The 17,175-nt window shown below is 40.2% G+C and overlaps 1 protein-coding gene across 3 annotated transcripts in view; it reads left to right on the forward strand.

Moving 5' to 3' along the window:
* MTHFD1L (methylenetetrahydrofolate dehydrogenase (NADP+ dependent) 1 like) overlaps positions 1-17,175 on the forward strand; it is a 192,559-nt gene that overhangs the window by 110,447 nt on the left and 64,937 nt on the right. For all 3 annotated transcript variants that reach the window (XM_081251407.1, XM_081251406.1, XM_081251408.1), the window contains 3 exons: positions 3,950-3,991; positions 4,733-4,833; positions 5,389-5,566. In XM_081251407.1, coding sequence (XP_081107533.1) covers positions 3,950-3,991; positions 4,733-4,833; positions 5,389-5,566 — 321 coding nt within the window. The remainder of the gene's footprint in view (positions 1-3,949; positions 3,992-4,732; positions 4,834-5,388; positions 5,567-17,175) is intronic.

Genomic DNA, 17,175 nt, shown 5'->3' on the forward strand with positions numbered 1-17,175 from the left:
TTGTAACAGGGCTCTAGATCAGTAGGCACAGATATGGATGGAGGATAATAAAAGGGGAGGATCAGGAAGCCAGATGAAGCTTAGCATTCCTCTCCTGGACTCCAGTAGTGCTTCTGCATCATATTATTTTATGAATGTCTATATGTGTATCTCCCCACTTGACTCTGAATTCCTTGAGATTAAGGACTATATCTTATTAATTTGTGTATTCCTCATGACCGGCATACTCTGTATCAAGGAAATGTTTTCAATAATTGAATAATACATGAACTTTGATCTTCTTAATCCTGTATTCCATATTATCCACCTCAGTGTCATTCCTTCTTACTTGAAACAACTCCGTAGTAATGTTTTTGATCCATTATAATTTCTACTTCCTTTTGATATCGTTACACAAATAACCACGGCTGCCTCTTACGTTTATTCAGCTTGTTTTTGTTTTTGTTTTTTGGGTTTTTTTTTTTGCAGTACGCAGATCTCTCACTGTTGTGGCCTCTCCCGTTGCGGAGCACAGGCTCCGGACGCGCAGGCTCAGCGGCCATGGCTCATGGGCCCAGCTGCTCCATGGCATGTGGGATCTTCCCGGACTGGGGCACGAACCCGTGTCCCCTGCATCAGCAGGCGGACTCTCAACCACTGCACCACCAGGGAAGCCCCAGCTTGTTTTTTTACATAATTTATGCAGTGGAAAATCCTGTGACCCTTGAACTTGCCCATTTTAGCCCCAGTCATATCCTGTCTTCCAAAATGCTGACCATTCTTGGTGCAATGGAAGAACTAATACATTTGGATTCAGATATGTCTTTTATAATTAGTTCTTTAAACATAGTTTCTTAAGGAGGGTTCTCCATAACCAATAGGATGTGTATTTATATAAAAAGATTTGTTATAAGTAATTGGCTCACACAATTACGGAGGCTGACAAGTCCAAAAATCTACTGAGTGGGCCAGTGCTGGAGACTCAGGAGAGCCAGTATTCCAGTCCCAGTCTGAAGGCAACCTGCTGGAAAATTTTCTCTTGCACAGATTCTTTTTATTATAGCAGGCCTTCAACTGATTGAAGTGACCCACCCACGTTATGGGGGGCAGTCTGCTTTACTCAGTGTCCATCAATTTAAATGTTATTCTCATTCAAAAACACCCTCACCAAAATACTCAGAATAATGTTTGACCAAATATCTGGGCATCCCATCACCCAAGCTGACACACAGAATTAACCATCACCCTCCTTACTGATTTTTGGTGTGTGGTGTAATGACCATGCCTAATTTTACTTTTTCTGTGTTAATAACCAACTGGCCTAGCACTATTTATTTCAATTAGTCCCTCCTTTCTGATCTTCAAGCCTACTTTGTGATAAATCAATTCTCCATACACGTGTAGGTGTTTTTCTGGGACCTTCGTTTGGTTGCACTGGTCTATTTACACATAATTGTGTCTGTGCTACACTAAGTCTGTAGTGCAAGCTCTCCCTGGTAGTTCTCTTCTTCATGGGTGCCCAGCCTTTATCAGTCCTTTTCATTTCCATATGTATTTCTGAACTAATCATAAAGTCCCATAAAGAATCTTTCTAGGATTTGGGGGTTTTTTTGGAATGTCATTAAATCAATAGATCAGTTTTATATCTAGGAACTTGGGATATTCACTGATTTAGGTGTTTTGAAATATATTTTAATAAACATTTACAGTTTATTGCACAAAGGACTTCTACATCCTTTTACCGATCTGTTCCCATGTGCTTTATATTTTTAAATAGTTTCGCAGGTTACTTCTGGATTCTTATATATATATCCAGTGACCTGTCTAAATTTTTTAAGGTATAATTAATATGCAATATTATATTAGTTTCAAGGTATACAACATAATGTTCAGTATTTGTATACATTGTAAAATGATCACCACAATAAGTCATTAACATCCGTCACCATACAGAGTTTAAAAAAAAAATGTTTTTCCTTGGAATGAGAACTTTTCAGATCTCCTCTCTTAGCAACTTTCAAATATGCAATACAATATTTTTACCTATAGTCACCATGCTCTATATTAAATCTCCATAACTTAAAAAAATTCTCTTATTAATTGTACTAATTTAGCTGTAAATACTTTAGAGAGTTCTATGTGGACAAACATATATGAAAATAATGACAGTTCTGTTTCTTCCTTTCCAATCTTGATACTTTTTCTTCATCACCAACCATGTGTTTCGAGCTGCAATGCAGTATTAAGTAGTGTTGAAAGCCAGCATCCTACTGTTATTCCTCATCAGCAAGAGAACAGTTTTAATAGTTCATCGCTAAATATGTTTTCTGTAATATTTCAGTATATGTTTTTTATCAGGTTAAGAAAATTGCCTCTGTTGCTATTTGTCAAGTTGTTATACTATATGTTGAACAATTTTCTTCATCTATTGAGATGATAACATTCCCTGGGCCTGTTGCTTATTGGTGAGGGGCAGGTTTTTAACTACAAACTTAATTTTTTTTAATGAGTAGAGAACTGTTTAAGTTCTCTGTTTCTTCCTAAATGAGTTTTATATTAAAACTCATACTAAGTTTCTCTATCTTTTAAAAAGTATTGGTATAAAGTTTGTCCCAGTATCCTATTAATTCTGTCTACAGCATGTGTAGTTATAATATTTTTTTATTCCTTTTTTTAAAAAACTCTTGCCAAAATATTATCAATTTTGTGAGTCTTAAAGAACCAGCTTTGGTTTTGTTGATCCCCTCTACTTTCTGGCATTTGCATACAACCCATTTTTCTTGATTTTGCCTAATTTTTGATTTTGCAGAACTTTGCATATGTTCAAGCTCAGCAGTACTTTATGTTCCTTTTTTAATCCAGCATTTTGGTTGTTCCAATTGAAGGGTCCACTGTGTGTTTTAGCTTATGCTAATGCTGAAAAAAAAAACCCATCTGAAAATACCTTATGATGTTTCCTCACAGTCTCAAAGAACAATCTGTCATAGAGGTAACTTTTCAAAGGATTTCTAATATTCTCAAGACCTCTTTCGCTGAGAGGAGAACAAGTCACCACGTCCTCAGTGAATTAAAATGTTGTCTAGGGTTTCTCACTGAAACAGTTGCAGGCTATAGACAAAAAAACCCAATGGGGAACTGTGAAAAGGCACTAAATTGGGGTTTCAGAGCCCTATTATACTCAGGCCCCTGTTCTGCCTCTCATTTGCTGTGTAACTGTGGGCAAGATACCTGCCTTCTCTCACCTTCAGTTTCCTTATCTTTATACTGCCAACCCCATCGGCTTCTGTAAGAAACTAGGCCAAAAAAAGGGAAAAATTAATGGCAATTATTTTTAAATGACTTAGAATTTATTTAGAACGATTATGCACTCTGTATAAATCAGGTATTAATCATACTGTGAGTTCCCTTTTATGCTAGGATCATGGGCAACAGTATGAAAGCTCTTAATATTAGCTCAAATTAGAATCGCCTGAGAAGTTCTTAACCATCACTGATCCTGGGTCCCACTCCCAGCAATCCTGGTTTAATTGGTCAGGGTGGGGCTCAAGCATCAGTGATTTTTAAAAGCACCCACAAGACTTTATGTTCAGCCGGGGCTGCCAGTTATTGGTTTAAAAGCACAAAATGTGTTTTTTATTTATTTATTTATTTTTTTTTTGCGGTACGCGGTCCTCTCACTGCTGTGGCCTCTCCCGTTGCGGAGCACAGGCTCCGGACGCACAGGCTCAGCGGCCATGGCTCACAGGCCCAGCCGCTCCGCGGGATGTGGGATCCTCCCGGACCAGGGCACGAACCCGTGTCCCCTGCATCGGCAGGCGGACTCTCAACCACTGCGCCACCAGGGAAGCCCAAAATGTGTTTTTTAAATGAACCTTCCCAAAAGGGACCATGATTTGTTTTTCTTTCAGATCTTAATCAGAGTAAACAGTTTGATAGGATTATTCTTAATTTTTGTCTTTTCTTATCTCAGGTAACTGCTGGGGTCCCTCTTAAAAAAGAATATACGGAAGAGGTAAGAGTGAAGAATTATTCAAATCCAGTTAACCATTGACTAGCCGTTGAATCTCAGTCAGGGAATAGGTCCTCCACCAGTGGCCTCTTAGAAAAGTGCTTTTCTAATAATCCAAGAGGAAATGGGTGGGGGAAGGGATAAAATCCATTCAGTTAACTCTTCAATCTTAAGAAAAGATGGGTGTAGGCTTTCTGTCCAGTTCCTACCCCCTGGGCAGCCATCAGAGCAGGCCTCTTATACCCATGTATTCTTTTGATGTGGCAGATGCTGACTTTTGGAAGATACACGATTGGCTTTATGACTTGCATGAGTAAATAGACTTTGATTGACTGGCAACAGTACCTCTTAGCTCCTACAGGTGGCGTCAGGGATTTGAGCAGGGAATAGCTGGCTGGTGCTTGTCACCCTCCCAGGACCTTACGCCTTCTTGTCCACCAGCCCACAGAGCGTGGGCATGTTGCTGATGTCCTGGCCACCAGTCTGCAGCAGAAATAGCTGCCTGGCTCAAGACCCACATATGCCATTGGATCTAGAATAAATTTAGACTTTACTTGGAAAACGAGCCTCCTCCTTCTGCAGCCATCTTTTCTTGGAGGGAAAAAGTGATTGATGGCTTTCTTTAATAGCTTCCAGGACGATAATGTGAGTATAGATAGACCCAGAACCTGCCAGAGTGGGCCTGCCTGTGTAGTTTGGCAGGTTAGATGGGAGGTGATACATGGGGGCCTGGTTTTCTTACAGAACCTCCAGCTGGTGGCAGATGGCTGCTGTAACCTAGAGAAGCAAATTCAGATTGCTCAGCTCTTCGGGGTCCCTGTTGTCGTGGCTCTGAATGTCTTCAAGTAAGTCAGGTGTCCTCCTTTAAATGTGGTCCTATTGCTGGGCCACCCTGTGAACTAACTGCATTTGTGTTTTGAGGATGTTTGACCTTTTCTCTGCTTCATCTAAAAGTATAGAGAAATACTCTGCTCATTCTATTTGTTTGATTTTCTTTGAATTGGTTTGACTTTAGCAGAAGTGTTTTTAAATGTTATCAGGGAAGTGAAATCTATAGAGTGAGTTACCATTCCTTTGGCTTTTTTTTTCTTCTTCTTCTTCTTCTTTTTCTTAATTCCACCCAGCATTTCTGACAGAAAGACTGTGGATGATCAAAGGGATATGTTATGGAATTTTCTCAATAAAACCCTTAACAACTTGAAATATTTGAGTCATGTTGGAGAGGATTTTTCCCCCATGCTTTTCTTAAGGTCTGATTTATTTAAGCACAGTGTAACCACTTTTGATGTTTAAAATATATTCAGTGTTTGGGAGCAAAGTTCTGTATAAGCAGTTAGTCTTTCTTTAAAAACATCACTAAATGAATACAGATGCAAAACCACAAACATTTTCATCACCAGGACCGACACCCGAGCGGAGATTGACTTGGTGTGTGAGCTTGCAAAGCGGGCTGGCGCCTTTAATGCAGTGCCCTGCTATCACTGGTCGATTGGTGGGAAAGGGTCGGTGGACCTGGCTCAGGCTGTGAGAGAAGCTGCAAGTAAAAAGAGTCGTTTCCAATTCCTGTATGATGTGCAGGTAAGATCCAACACAATGATAATGGTGCCTGACGGGTCTTGCACCTTAACTGTATGCCAGGCCAGTGCTGAGAGCTTCACATGGGTTGTCACAACAGCTCTGCAGATAAGGAAACCGAAGGTTAAAGAAGTTAAGCCATCTGATGAGGTCCTATTGCCAAGGGACCCCAGCTCCTTGCCCCCAAGCCTGTGCTCTACACTCAGCACAGAGGGGTTTTAGAGTACAGGGTTCAACAGGGTTTGCACAGGAGCAAGACTTTTGAGCAACTTCATAAAGCATGGGATATCACGGGCAGTATTTTCCTTGTCCGTTTCTGCTATAGCCCATTTGCACCATGGTTTTCTTGAGCTATGCCTAGTATATTTTAAAAAATTTTTTGAATTGTGGTAAAATACATCATAACATAAAATTGACCATCTTTACCATTTTTAGGTGAATAGTTCACTAGTGTTAAGTAGCTTCACATTGTTGTGCAACCACCCTCCTTCTCCATAGGTCTTTTCAAATTGCAAAATCGAAACTCTGTGCCCGTTAAACACTAACTCCCCATTTCTCCTTCTCCTCTGTTGCTGACTGTCTCATACCAGTAAGCCATAAAGTTTGTCCCTTTTTTGACTGGCTTATTCACTGTCCCAGTCCTTTCAGGCTGCTGTAAGAAATACCATGGTATTGGGTGGCTTATAAACAACAAAATTATTACTCATAGTTTTGGAGGCTAGGAAGTCTAAGATCAGGGCATCAGCAGATTCGATGTCTGGTGAGGGCCTGCTTCTTATTTCATAGATGGGAGTCTTCTCACTGTATCCTCATATGGTGGAAGTAGGGAGGGATCTCTCTAGGTTGTCTTTTTATAAGAGCACTAATCCCATTCATGAGGGGTGCACCCACATGACCTAATCACCCCAGAGCCCCATCTCCTAATGACATCAACCTAATCACTCCCAAAGGCCTCAGATGCTAATATATCATCCCACTGGAAATTAGGCTTCAACATACCAATTTGGGGGGACACAAACATTCAGTCTGTAGCACTTACTTAGCATAATGTCCTCAAGGTTCACCCATGTTATTGCATATGTCAGAACTTCTTTCCTTCTTAAGGCTGAACAACAGTCCATTGTATGTTTATGCCACTTTTTTGCTATCCATTCATCTGTCAATGGCCACTTGGGTTGCTTCCACCTCTTGGCTATTATAAATAATGCTGCTATGAACATGTGTATAAAACTGCTTCCAGTTCTTCTGGGCGTATACGCTGAAGAGGAGTTGCTGGATTGTCTAGTATATTTTTTAAGCACAGCTGGATAATGAGGGTTCAGTCAGAATATCTGAACTTCTCGGGACCTCACTCTTCTTGGTTCATCTTTGCTGCCACCCAAACATCTCCATTCTGGATTTGCTGGCTCCAGCTCTGGATGTTGGGTTTGTCCTCATAGGTAGTCCGTGGTTGCCAGAGTACTCAGGCTTCAAACTGGTGGCTTCTCTGGTTCCTTCATCCCTCACAAATTCCATTCGTCTTGAGTCTAGAGTTACATCATGAAGCACACGATGATAACTTTATGGCTAAGGAGGGCTTCTTGTCTGCCAGGCATACGGGCCACTTGGTGCTTGTTAACTTCTTTAGTCCTCACTTCCCCGATGGGTAGAAACGGTTGCTTTTCCCATGTTTTACGTACAAGGAAAATAAAGCAAACAGAGGTTCAGTAAGCTGCCCTGTGTCCCACAGCCAGACAGGGGCAGAGCTGCGGGGGTGTGTGTGGAGTGATGGGGGCCATCATCCTGCTCTGTCGTTCAGAATCCACCACTGTGTTCAGAAGTGGGAGTTGGGGGCTTCCCTGGTGGCGCAGTGGTTGAGAGTCCGCCTGCCGATGCAGGGGACACGGGTTCGTGCCCCGGTCCGGGAGGATCCCACATGCCACGGAGCGGCTGGGCCCGTGAGCCATGGCCACTGAGCCTGCGTGTCCGGAGCCTGTGCTCCACAGCGGGAGAGGCCACAACAGTGAGAGGCCCACGTACCGCAAAAAAAAAAAAAAAAAAGTGGGAGTTGGGATGGGGAGGATTCCTCTCAAATGGGCAACAACTGAGTGACCCACCTGAAGAGGAAGGACCATGATGGGCAAAGAATCCATGCCAAATGGGGTCACTGCAGGCAGTTGATAACTGTGGGAGGAAGGATTTCAGGAGTGAATTGGGATGGTCAGCTCAGAAAAGGTGTGTCGTGTTCAAAGGTCATTTTATGAGAGACCCTAATGTTCTGTCTTATAAAGGTGGTGGGGCAGGATGTGGCAGTGGGGAGGGCGGTGGGCTTGGGTTCTACAGGAAGAAAAACGTCGTGATGAGAAGCTGTTCTCTGGAGATGCTGAGCATAATATAGATGCAGCCCTGCAGTGGGCTCATCACGGGGAAGGAAGCCAACTCAGATGGTGGCTGGCCAAGGTAATCTTGTGTTCCTTCCTGGGCCTTGATGCCCAGGTAAACCTTGCTGGGTTGAGGGTGATTCGGTCATGAGGGTGCAGCCCTTGGCCTTTTTACACAAACAACTGTCAGGAAACCCTCAGACCACCGACCCACTCTGATCGTGAACTGCCCCACTCTGATCGTGAACCACCCCACTCTGAGTGGCAATGGCAGTTTTTTTGTTTGTTTGTTTGTTTGTTTTTAGTAAAGTTATTTATTTATTTATTGGCTGCGTTGGGTCTTCGTTTCTGCGCGCAGGCTTTCTCTAGTTGCGGCGAGTGGGGGCTACTCGTTGTTGCAGTGCGCGGGCCTCTCATTGTGGTGGCTTCTCTTGTTGCAGGGCACGGGCTCTAGGCGCACGGGCTTCAGTAGTTGTGGCATGTGGGCTCAGGAGTTGTGGCTCGTGGGCTCTAGAGCGCAGGCTCAGTGGTTGTGGCGCACAGGCTTAGTTGCTCCACGGCATGTGGGATCTTCCCGGACCAGGGCTAGAACCCGTGTCCCCTGCATTGGCAGGTGGATTCTTAACCACTGCACCACCAGGGAAGCCCCGCAATGGCAGATTTTAAACAAATGATTTCACAAAGTGTGGCTTTTTCAAGGAAACCATCCAAAGTGAAAAGGTCAGTAAATAGATGCAATGTTTTGTGAGTTGTGCTGTCTTAAACATGTACTATCCCTAAAATGAACCCTTTTCCTTTCCACCAATATCATAATTTTTTTCCTTAATTCCCATTTTTTGTGGAGATAATGCTATTAAAATGTCTGCTCTTCTGTGAAAAGGGGAACAGTTTTATAATAATGTGGTACAAAGTCATATTTGATAGGATTCTTGCCTCCTTTGCCCACATACACTATTCCCTTTTCTTATAACACAGAAATTAGCTGCATAATTGCTTCTTAGAGAATCAGCAGCACAGCCTATTATTGCTACATGACAGTTTATGAAAAGAGCTATTGCTGCTTCTGGCTCACTAGGGACTGTCTCCTTGATAGCTCTGTCGCTCACACTGGTGAGTCAATTTTCGATAATATAAGACCATTTCCAATCTTGTCTTGTAACGGTGTAGAAATCTGAAGTCATCGTTGCAGGCAGTAACAGAGCGCAACCTCCCTCCCGCCACAATTACGTGCATAGTCAGTGTTGGTGAGCCTTTGTGGACTAAGTAATGGTTTTCTTTTTCTTTTTTGTCTTTCTTTTTTGTTTTTAATTTCTATTTAAGTAATAATGGTTTTCTTGAAACCCTTTAATTCCCTTTGTTTTCCCCCCACGACTAGCCCTTTGATGCCGGACAGCTCAATTAGGTATCAGACTGCCCCACAGGAAAAAAAGAAGTGACAAAATGCTTTTGGATAAAACACCCTGCTGCCTTTGCTTCTCTGCACCAGCTGGGCTTCTGTGTGCCTTTTGCTATCATCCCAGACTCTATTCCACCAAGAATGTATTCAGCGCAGGATTGATGGCCTCTTAGTTCCTGCTCCAGCCCCGCCCCAGTCTTGTGTTACAGGAGAAAGACACCTGAGCTCATTGGAGAAATTGGAAATAGTGTCGGAGCACAGGGCATGATTGCTTTTGTGTGGGGAGTAGAAATCGTCTCAAAACCCCAAATGGAAAGAGGAACAGCTTGAGAGAAATAGTGTTCACCTGACCTCAGTGACACTGTAAGGCCAGACAGCTCGCAGAGCATGAGGCCTTCGATGACGGTTCCATTAGTTAAAGCGAGAAACAAGCTGCTCTTCCGACTCGGGAGTCTGTGCTGAACTTTGAAAAATTGAGGGAAGCAGCCACTGTTCTCTAGAGAAAATTCTGCACCTCTTTTACCAGAGTAGCTTCTAATTTAAGAGGAGGCAACTTTTGTTCATGGTACTAGAGGTGGCTGTTGATTATTTCAGAATAAAAAAAATTTTTTTATACAGTAGGTTCTTATTAGTTATCTGATTTATACATATTAGTGTATATATGTCAATCCCAATCTCCCAGAATAATAATTTTTAAAATATGGAATAGGAGGCAGTGGCCTAATTGTTCAGGGGAAGTTTATCATGTGAGAATTGATATATTTAAACTTGAACTACACTGCATCATTTCCTCTCAACCATTAATGATGATCATAGCCCCCTTTCCTTTTAAGGAACAGTTAGAAGTCCTCCCCAAAACCTCTCTTTTCTGTTATTACTTTCGGTAATTATATCTTTACAGTTGACCAATATATCTCCATATCTGCAAGCACCCAGGAAAACAGTATAGCAGATGAAAAAACGAATCTGTATTTACACTTTATTAGCTGACAAATCCCTCTTCCATACATAATTTCAAGTATATCTCATCCAATCCCATGGGATATGTGAGCTCAACTCTATCTTAAATGCAGAAATAGGAGTTCAGAGAAGGTGAGGGACGTGCCCCATGACAAATGGACACTTGATGGAAGAAGTAATGTATTATAGTTAAAGGGGTCATTCAGAATTGAGTTCAAATCTTTTTTTTTAATTGGACTATAGTTGATTTACAATGTTGTGTTAGTTTCAGGTGTACAGTGAAGTGATTGTTATACATATACATCTCTTCATTCTTTTTTAGATTCTTTTCTCATATAGGTTATCACAGAATATTGAGTAGAGTTCCCTGTGCTATACAGTAGGTCCTTGTTGGTTATCTGTTTTATGTAGAGTAGTGCATGTGTGTTCATCCCAAACTCCTAATTTATCCCTCCCCCTTCCCTGTCCCCTTTGGTAACCATAAGTTTGTTTTCCATGGCTGCGAATCTGTCTCTGTTTTGTAAATAAGTTGATTTGTATCATTTATTTAGATTCCACATGGAAGCAATTATCATGTTATTTGTCTTTCTCTTTCTGACTTACTTCAGTATGATAATCTCTAGGTCCATCCATGTTGCTGCAAGTGGCATTATTTCATTCTTTTTATGGTTGAGTGGTAATCTGTCGTATATATGTACCACATATCTTATTTATCCATTCCTCTTTCGGTGGACATTTAGGTTGCTTCCATGTCTTGGCTATTGTAAATAATGCTGCTATGAACTTTGGGGTGCTTGTATCTTTTCTAATTAGAGTTTTCATCTTTTCCTGATATATGCCCAGGAGTAACTCTATTTTTAGTTTTTTAAGGAACCTCTATACTCTTCTCCATAGTGGTTGTACCAATTTACATTCCCACCAACGGTGCAAGAGGGTTCCCTTTTCTCCACACCCTCTCCAGCATTTACTGTTTGTAGACTTTTTGATGATGGTCATTTTGACCTGTGTGAGGTGATACCTCACTGTAGTTTTTATTTACATTTCTCTGATAATTAGTGACGTTGAGCATCTTTCCATGTGCTTTTTGTCATCTATATGTCTTCTTTGGAGAAACATCTATTTAGATCTTCTGCCCATTTTTGATTGGGTTGTTTCTTTTTTTGACATAGAGCTGTTATGACCTGTTTACATATTTTGGAGACTAATCTGTTGTCGGTAACTTCATTTGCAAACAGACTTCAAATCTCTATGGGACCTCCCACTATGGATATAAATGTGGACAACTCTCTGAGCCTCAGCTTCCTTATCTATAAAATAGTGTATGATATTAACACCAACTTCACCCAGTTGCTGTGCGGACCAAATGAAATGTCCTGCAGTAAAATGCTGGGTCATAGGAGGCTGGTAATCTATGTTAGCTCTTCCTTCTGTCACTTTCACTTCAGGAATAGAGGGGGTTTCCTGAATTGACCTTCAAGAATTGTCTTGTGGGCTTCTCTGGTGGCGCAGTGGTTGAGAGTCCGCCTGCCGATGCAGGGGACGCGGGTTCATGCCCCGGTCCGGGAGGATCCCACGTGCCGCGGAGCGGCTGGGCCCGTGGGCCATGGCCGCTGAGCCTGCGCGTCCGGAGCCTGTGCTCCGCAACGGGAGAGGCCACAGCAGTGAGGCCCGTGTACCGCAAAAAAAAAAAAAAAAAGAATTGTCTTGTAACTCAGGTAACCTGGAGGTCAGGCTCAAGGGTTGGTTTCCTGTTCAAGTGTGTTAAAACCAGCAATTAGCAGCCCCTAGTGTACCAGGAAAGAAAGCCACCCCCAAATTAAAGCAAGACATTTAGCATTCTTTCTCCATTAGAATTGGGAGCTATTAGTGATTTAATAGAAAGTCAGTAGCTTTTACAAAGAATGTATGGCACCGAAAGTCCATCTGAATATTGTTTGTTAAGTCAGGAGTGAAGGTTGAAAACCATCTCCACATCCCTCCATATCCTTCCTCTAAACTCGTAAACATTTAGAGGTGTAACCTTGACAGCATGAGAAGATGGTGTTTGTTTTTATTAAAAGGTCTTTCCTGTTCCTTGTGTGAAGCCATTCTCTTGATCACAGCAGGGCTAGAAGCAAGGGAGATCAAAACAGACCAGGAAGACTCCATCTAGGGCCACAGCCAGCAGCGCAGATTTCTGAACTATTGCACTTTCACTGCCTGTCTGTTTAGGAGTGTTTTCTCCCCTGCTGGCAGGGGATTGAGGGGTGGGGGAGTTCGTTGATTATTGAGGAATTATGTGTTATATTTTTTAAGGATTCAAACCAGTTGTTGGTAGGGTTTTGAGTTATCCTTTAATTGGACTCCGGGCCTCAGCCAGCAAACAGAGCCTCAAATTTTAAGGAAATAAATAAAAATGCATATGTATAAGTATTTGTATGTATGTATATAGAGTATATGTGTTCGTGTGTGTATGTGTATATTTTTTTAATTGTGGTGAAAATATATGTAAAATGAAATTTCCCATTTTAACCATTTTTAAATATATACAGTTCCATGTATTTAGAATATATAAAAATGTATACATAAATACTATATATGTAGTTTTAATTCATAGAACTTAAAACATACATCTCTGTATGTCTTTTGTATTTCATAGTAATTGCTAAACAACAGTCTAAGGAGAAGGGATGACCTTTCTTTTTTTATTTTTAATTAATTAATTAATTTTGTTTTGTTTTTGGGTTTCTTTGAATTTTATTTATTTTTTTATAGAGCAGGTTCTTATTAGTCATCAGTTTTATACACATCAGTGTATACATGTCAATCCCAATTGCCCAATTCATCACACCCCCACCCCCACCACCTGCAGCTTTCCCCGCTTGGTGTCCATACGTTTGTTCTCTACATCTGTGTCTCAACTTCTGCCCTGCAAACTGGTTCATCTGAACCTTTTTTTCAGGTTACACATACATGAGTTAATATACGATATTTGTTGTTCTCTTTCTGACTTACTTCACCCTGTATAACAGTCTCTAGATACATCCACGTCTCAACAAATGACCCAATTTCATTCATTTTTATGGCTGAGTAATATTCTATTGTATATATGTACCACAACTTCTTTATCCATTCGTCTGTCGATGGGCATTTAGGTTGCTTCCATGACCTGGCTATTGTAAGTAGTGCTGCAATGAACATTGGGGTGCATGTGTCTTTTTGAATTATGGTTTTCTCTGGGTATGTGCCCAGTAGTGGGATTGCTGGATCATATGGTAATTCTAAATCAGTTTTTTAAGGAACCTCCATACTGTTCTCCATAGTGGCTGTATCAATTTACATTCCCACCAGTAGTGCAAGAGGGTTTGCTTTTCTCCACACCCTCTCCAACATTTGTTGTTTGTAGATTTTCTGATGATGCCCATTCTAACTGGTGTGAGGTGATACCTCATTGTAGTTTTGATTTGCATTTCTCTAATAATTAGTGATGTTGACAGCTTTTCATGTGCTTCTTGGCCATCTGCATGTCTTCTTTGGAGAAATGTCTATTTAGGTCTTCTGCCCATTTTTGGATTGGGTTGTGTGTTTCTTTAATATTGAGCTGCATGAGCTGTTTATATATTTTGTAGATTAAACCTTTGTCCATTGATTCATTTGCAAATATTTTTCCCATTCTGAGGGTTGTCTTTTCATCTTGTTTATGGTTTCTTTTGCTGTGCAAAAGCTTTGAAGTGTCATTAGGTCCCATTTGTTTATTTTTGTTTTTATTTCCATTACTCGAGGAGGTGGGTCAAAAAAGATCTTGCTGTGATTTATGTCAAAGAGTGTTCTTCCTATGTTTTCCTCTAAGAGTTTTATAGTCTCCGGACTTACATTTAGGTCTCTAATACATTTTGAGTTTATTTTTGTGTATGGTGTTAGGGAGTGTTCTAATTTCATTCTTTTACATGTGGCTGTCCAGTTTTCCCAGCACCACTTATTGAAGAGACTGTCTTTTCTCCATTATATATCCTTGCCTCCTTTGTCATAGATTAGTTGACCATAGGTGTGTGGGTATATCTCTGGGCTTTCTATCTTGTTCCATTGATCTATGTTTCTGTTTTTGTGCCAGTACCATATTGTCTTGATTACTGTAGCTTTGTAGTATAGTCTGAAGTCAGGGAGTCTGATTCCTCCAGCTCCATTTTTTCCCCTCAAGACTGCTTTGGCTATTCGGGGTCTTTTGTGTCTCCATACAAATTTTAAGATATTTTGTTCTAGTTCCATAAAAAATGCCATTGGTAATTTGATGGGGATTGCATTGAAGCTGCAAATTGCTTTGGGTACTATAGCCATTTTCACAATATTGATTCTTCTAATCCAAGAACATGGTATATCTCTCCATCTGTTGGTATCACCTTTCATTTCTTTCATCAGTGTCTTATAGTTTTCTGCATACAGGTCTATTGTCTCCCTAGGTAGGTTTTTTCCTAGGTATTTTATTCTTTTTGTTGCAATGGTAAATGGGAGTGTTTCCTTGATTTCTCTTTCAGATTTTTCATCATTAGTATATAGGAATGCAAGAGATTTCTGTGCATTAATTTTGTATCCTGCAACTTTACCAAATTCATTGATTAGCTCTAGTAGTTTTCTGATGGCATTTTTAGGATTCTCTATGTATAGTATCATGTCATATGCAAACAGTGACAGTTTTATTTACTTCTTCTTTTCCAATTTGGATTCCTTTTCCTTCTTTTTCTTCTCTGATTGCCATGGCTATGACTTCCAAAACTATGTTGAATAATAGTGGTGAGAGTGGACATCCTTGTCTTGTTCCTGATCTTAGAGGAAATGCTTTCAGTTTTTCACCATTGAGAATGATGTTTGCTGTGTGTCTGTCATATATGGCCTTTATTATGTTGAGGTAGGTTCCATCTATGCCCACTTTCTGGAGAGTTTTTATCATAAATGGGTGTTGAATTTTGTCAAAAGCTTTTTCTGCATCTATTGAGATGATCATATGGTTTTTATTCTTCAATATGTTAATATGGTATATCACATTGATTGATATGCGTATATTGAAGAATCCTTTTATCCCTGGGATAAATCCCACTTGATCATGGTGTATGATCCTTTTAATGTGTTGTTGGATTCTGTTTGCTAGTATTTTGTTGAAGATTTTTGCATCTGTATTCATCAGTGATATTGGTCTGTAATTTTCTTTTTTTGTAGTATCTTTGTCTGGTTTCGGTATCAGTGTGATGGTAGCCTCATAGAATGAGTTTGGCAGTGTTCCTTCCTCTGCAATTTTTTGGAAGAGTCTGAGAAGGATGGGTGTTAGCTCTTCTCTAAATGTTTGATAGAATTCACCTGTGAAGCCATCTGGTCCTGGACTTTTGTTTGTTGGAAGATGTTTAATCACAGTTTCAATTTCATTACTTGTGATTTGTCTGTTCATATTTTCTATTTCTTCCTGGTTCAGTCTTGGGAGGTTATACCTTTCTAAGAATTTGTCCATTTCTTCCAGGTTGTCCATTTTATTGGCATAGAGTTGCCTGTAGTAGTCTCTTAGGATGCTTTGTATTTCTGTGGTGTCTGTTGTAACTTCTCCTTTTTCATTTCTAATTTTATTGGTTTGAGTCCTCTCCCTCTTTTTCTTGATGAGTCTGGCTAATGGTTTATCAATTTTGTTTATCTTCTCAAAGAACCAGCTTTTAGTTTTATTGACCTTTGCTCTTGTTTTCTTTGTTTCTATTTCATTTATTTCTGCTCTGATCTTTATGATTTCTTTCCTTCTACTAACTTTGGGTTTTGTTTGTTCTTCTTTCTCTAGTTCCTTTAGGTGTAAGGTTAGATTGTTTATTTGAGGTTTTTCTTGTTTCTTGAGGTAGGCTTGTATAGCTATAAACTTCTCTCTTAGAACTGCTTTTGCTGCATCCCATAGGTTTTAGATCATCGTGTTTTCATTGTCATTTGTCTCTAGGTATTTTTTGATTTCCTCTTTGATTTCTTCAGTGATCTCTTGGTTATTTAGTAATGTATTGTTTAGACTCCATGTGTCTGTTTTTTACATTTTTTTCCCTATAATTCATATCTAATCTCATAGCGTTGTGTTCAGAAAAGATGCTTGATATGATTTCAATTTTCTTAAATTTACTGAGGCTTGATTTGTGACCCAAGAAGTGATCTGTCCTGGAGAATGTTCCGTGCACACTTGAGAAGAAAGTGTAATCTGCTGTTTTTGGAAGGAATGTCCTATAAATATTAATTAAATCTATCTGCTCTGTTGTGTCATTTAAAGGTTCTGTTTCCTTATTTATTTTCATTTTGGATGATCTGTCCATTGGTGCACGTGAGGTGTTAATGTCCCCCACTATTATTGTGTTACTGTCAATTTCCTCTTTTCTAGCTGTTAGCAGTTGTGTTATGTATTGAGGTGCTCCTGTGTTCGGTGCATATATATTTATAATTGTTATATCTTTTTCTTGGATTGATCCCTTGATCATTATGTAGTGTCCATCCTTGTCTCTTGTAACATTCTTTATTTTAAAGTCTATTTTATCTAATAAGAGTATTGCTACTCCAGCTTTCTTTTGATTTCCATTTGCATGGAATATCTTTTTCCATCCCCTCACTTTCAGTCTGTATGTGTCCCTAGGTCTGAAGTGGGTCTCCTGTAGACAGCATATATATGGGTCTTGTTTTGTATCCATTCAGCAAGCCTGTTGGAGCTTTTAATTGGAGCATTTAATCCATTCACTTTTAAGGTAATTATCGATATGTATGTTCCTATGACCATCTTCTTAATTGTTTTGGGTTTATTTTTGTAGGTCCTTTTCTTCTCTTGTGTTTCCCACTTAGAGTAGTTCGTTTAGCATTTGTTGTAGAGCTGGTTTGGTGGTGCTGAATTCTCTTAGCTTTTGCTTGCCTGTAACGCT

The sequence above is a fragment of the Mesoplodon bidens genome (genome assembly GCF_964165515.1).
Source record: "Mesoplodon bidens genome assembly, chromosome: 12".
Taxonomy (NCBI): Eukaryota; Metazoa; Chordata; class Mammalia; order Artiodactyla; family Ziphiidae; genus Mesoplodon; species Mesoplodon bidens.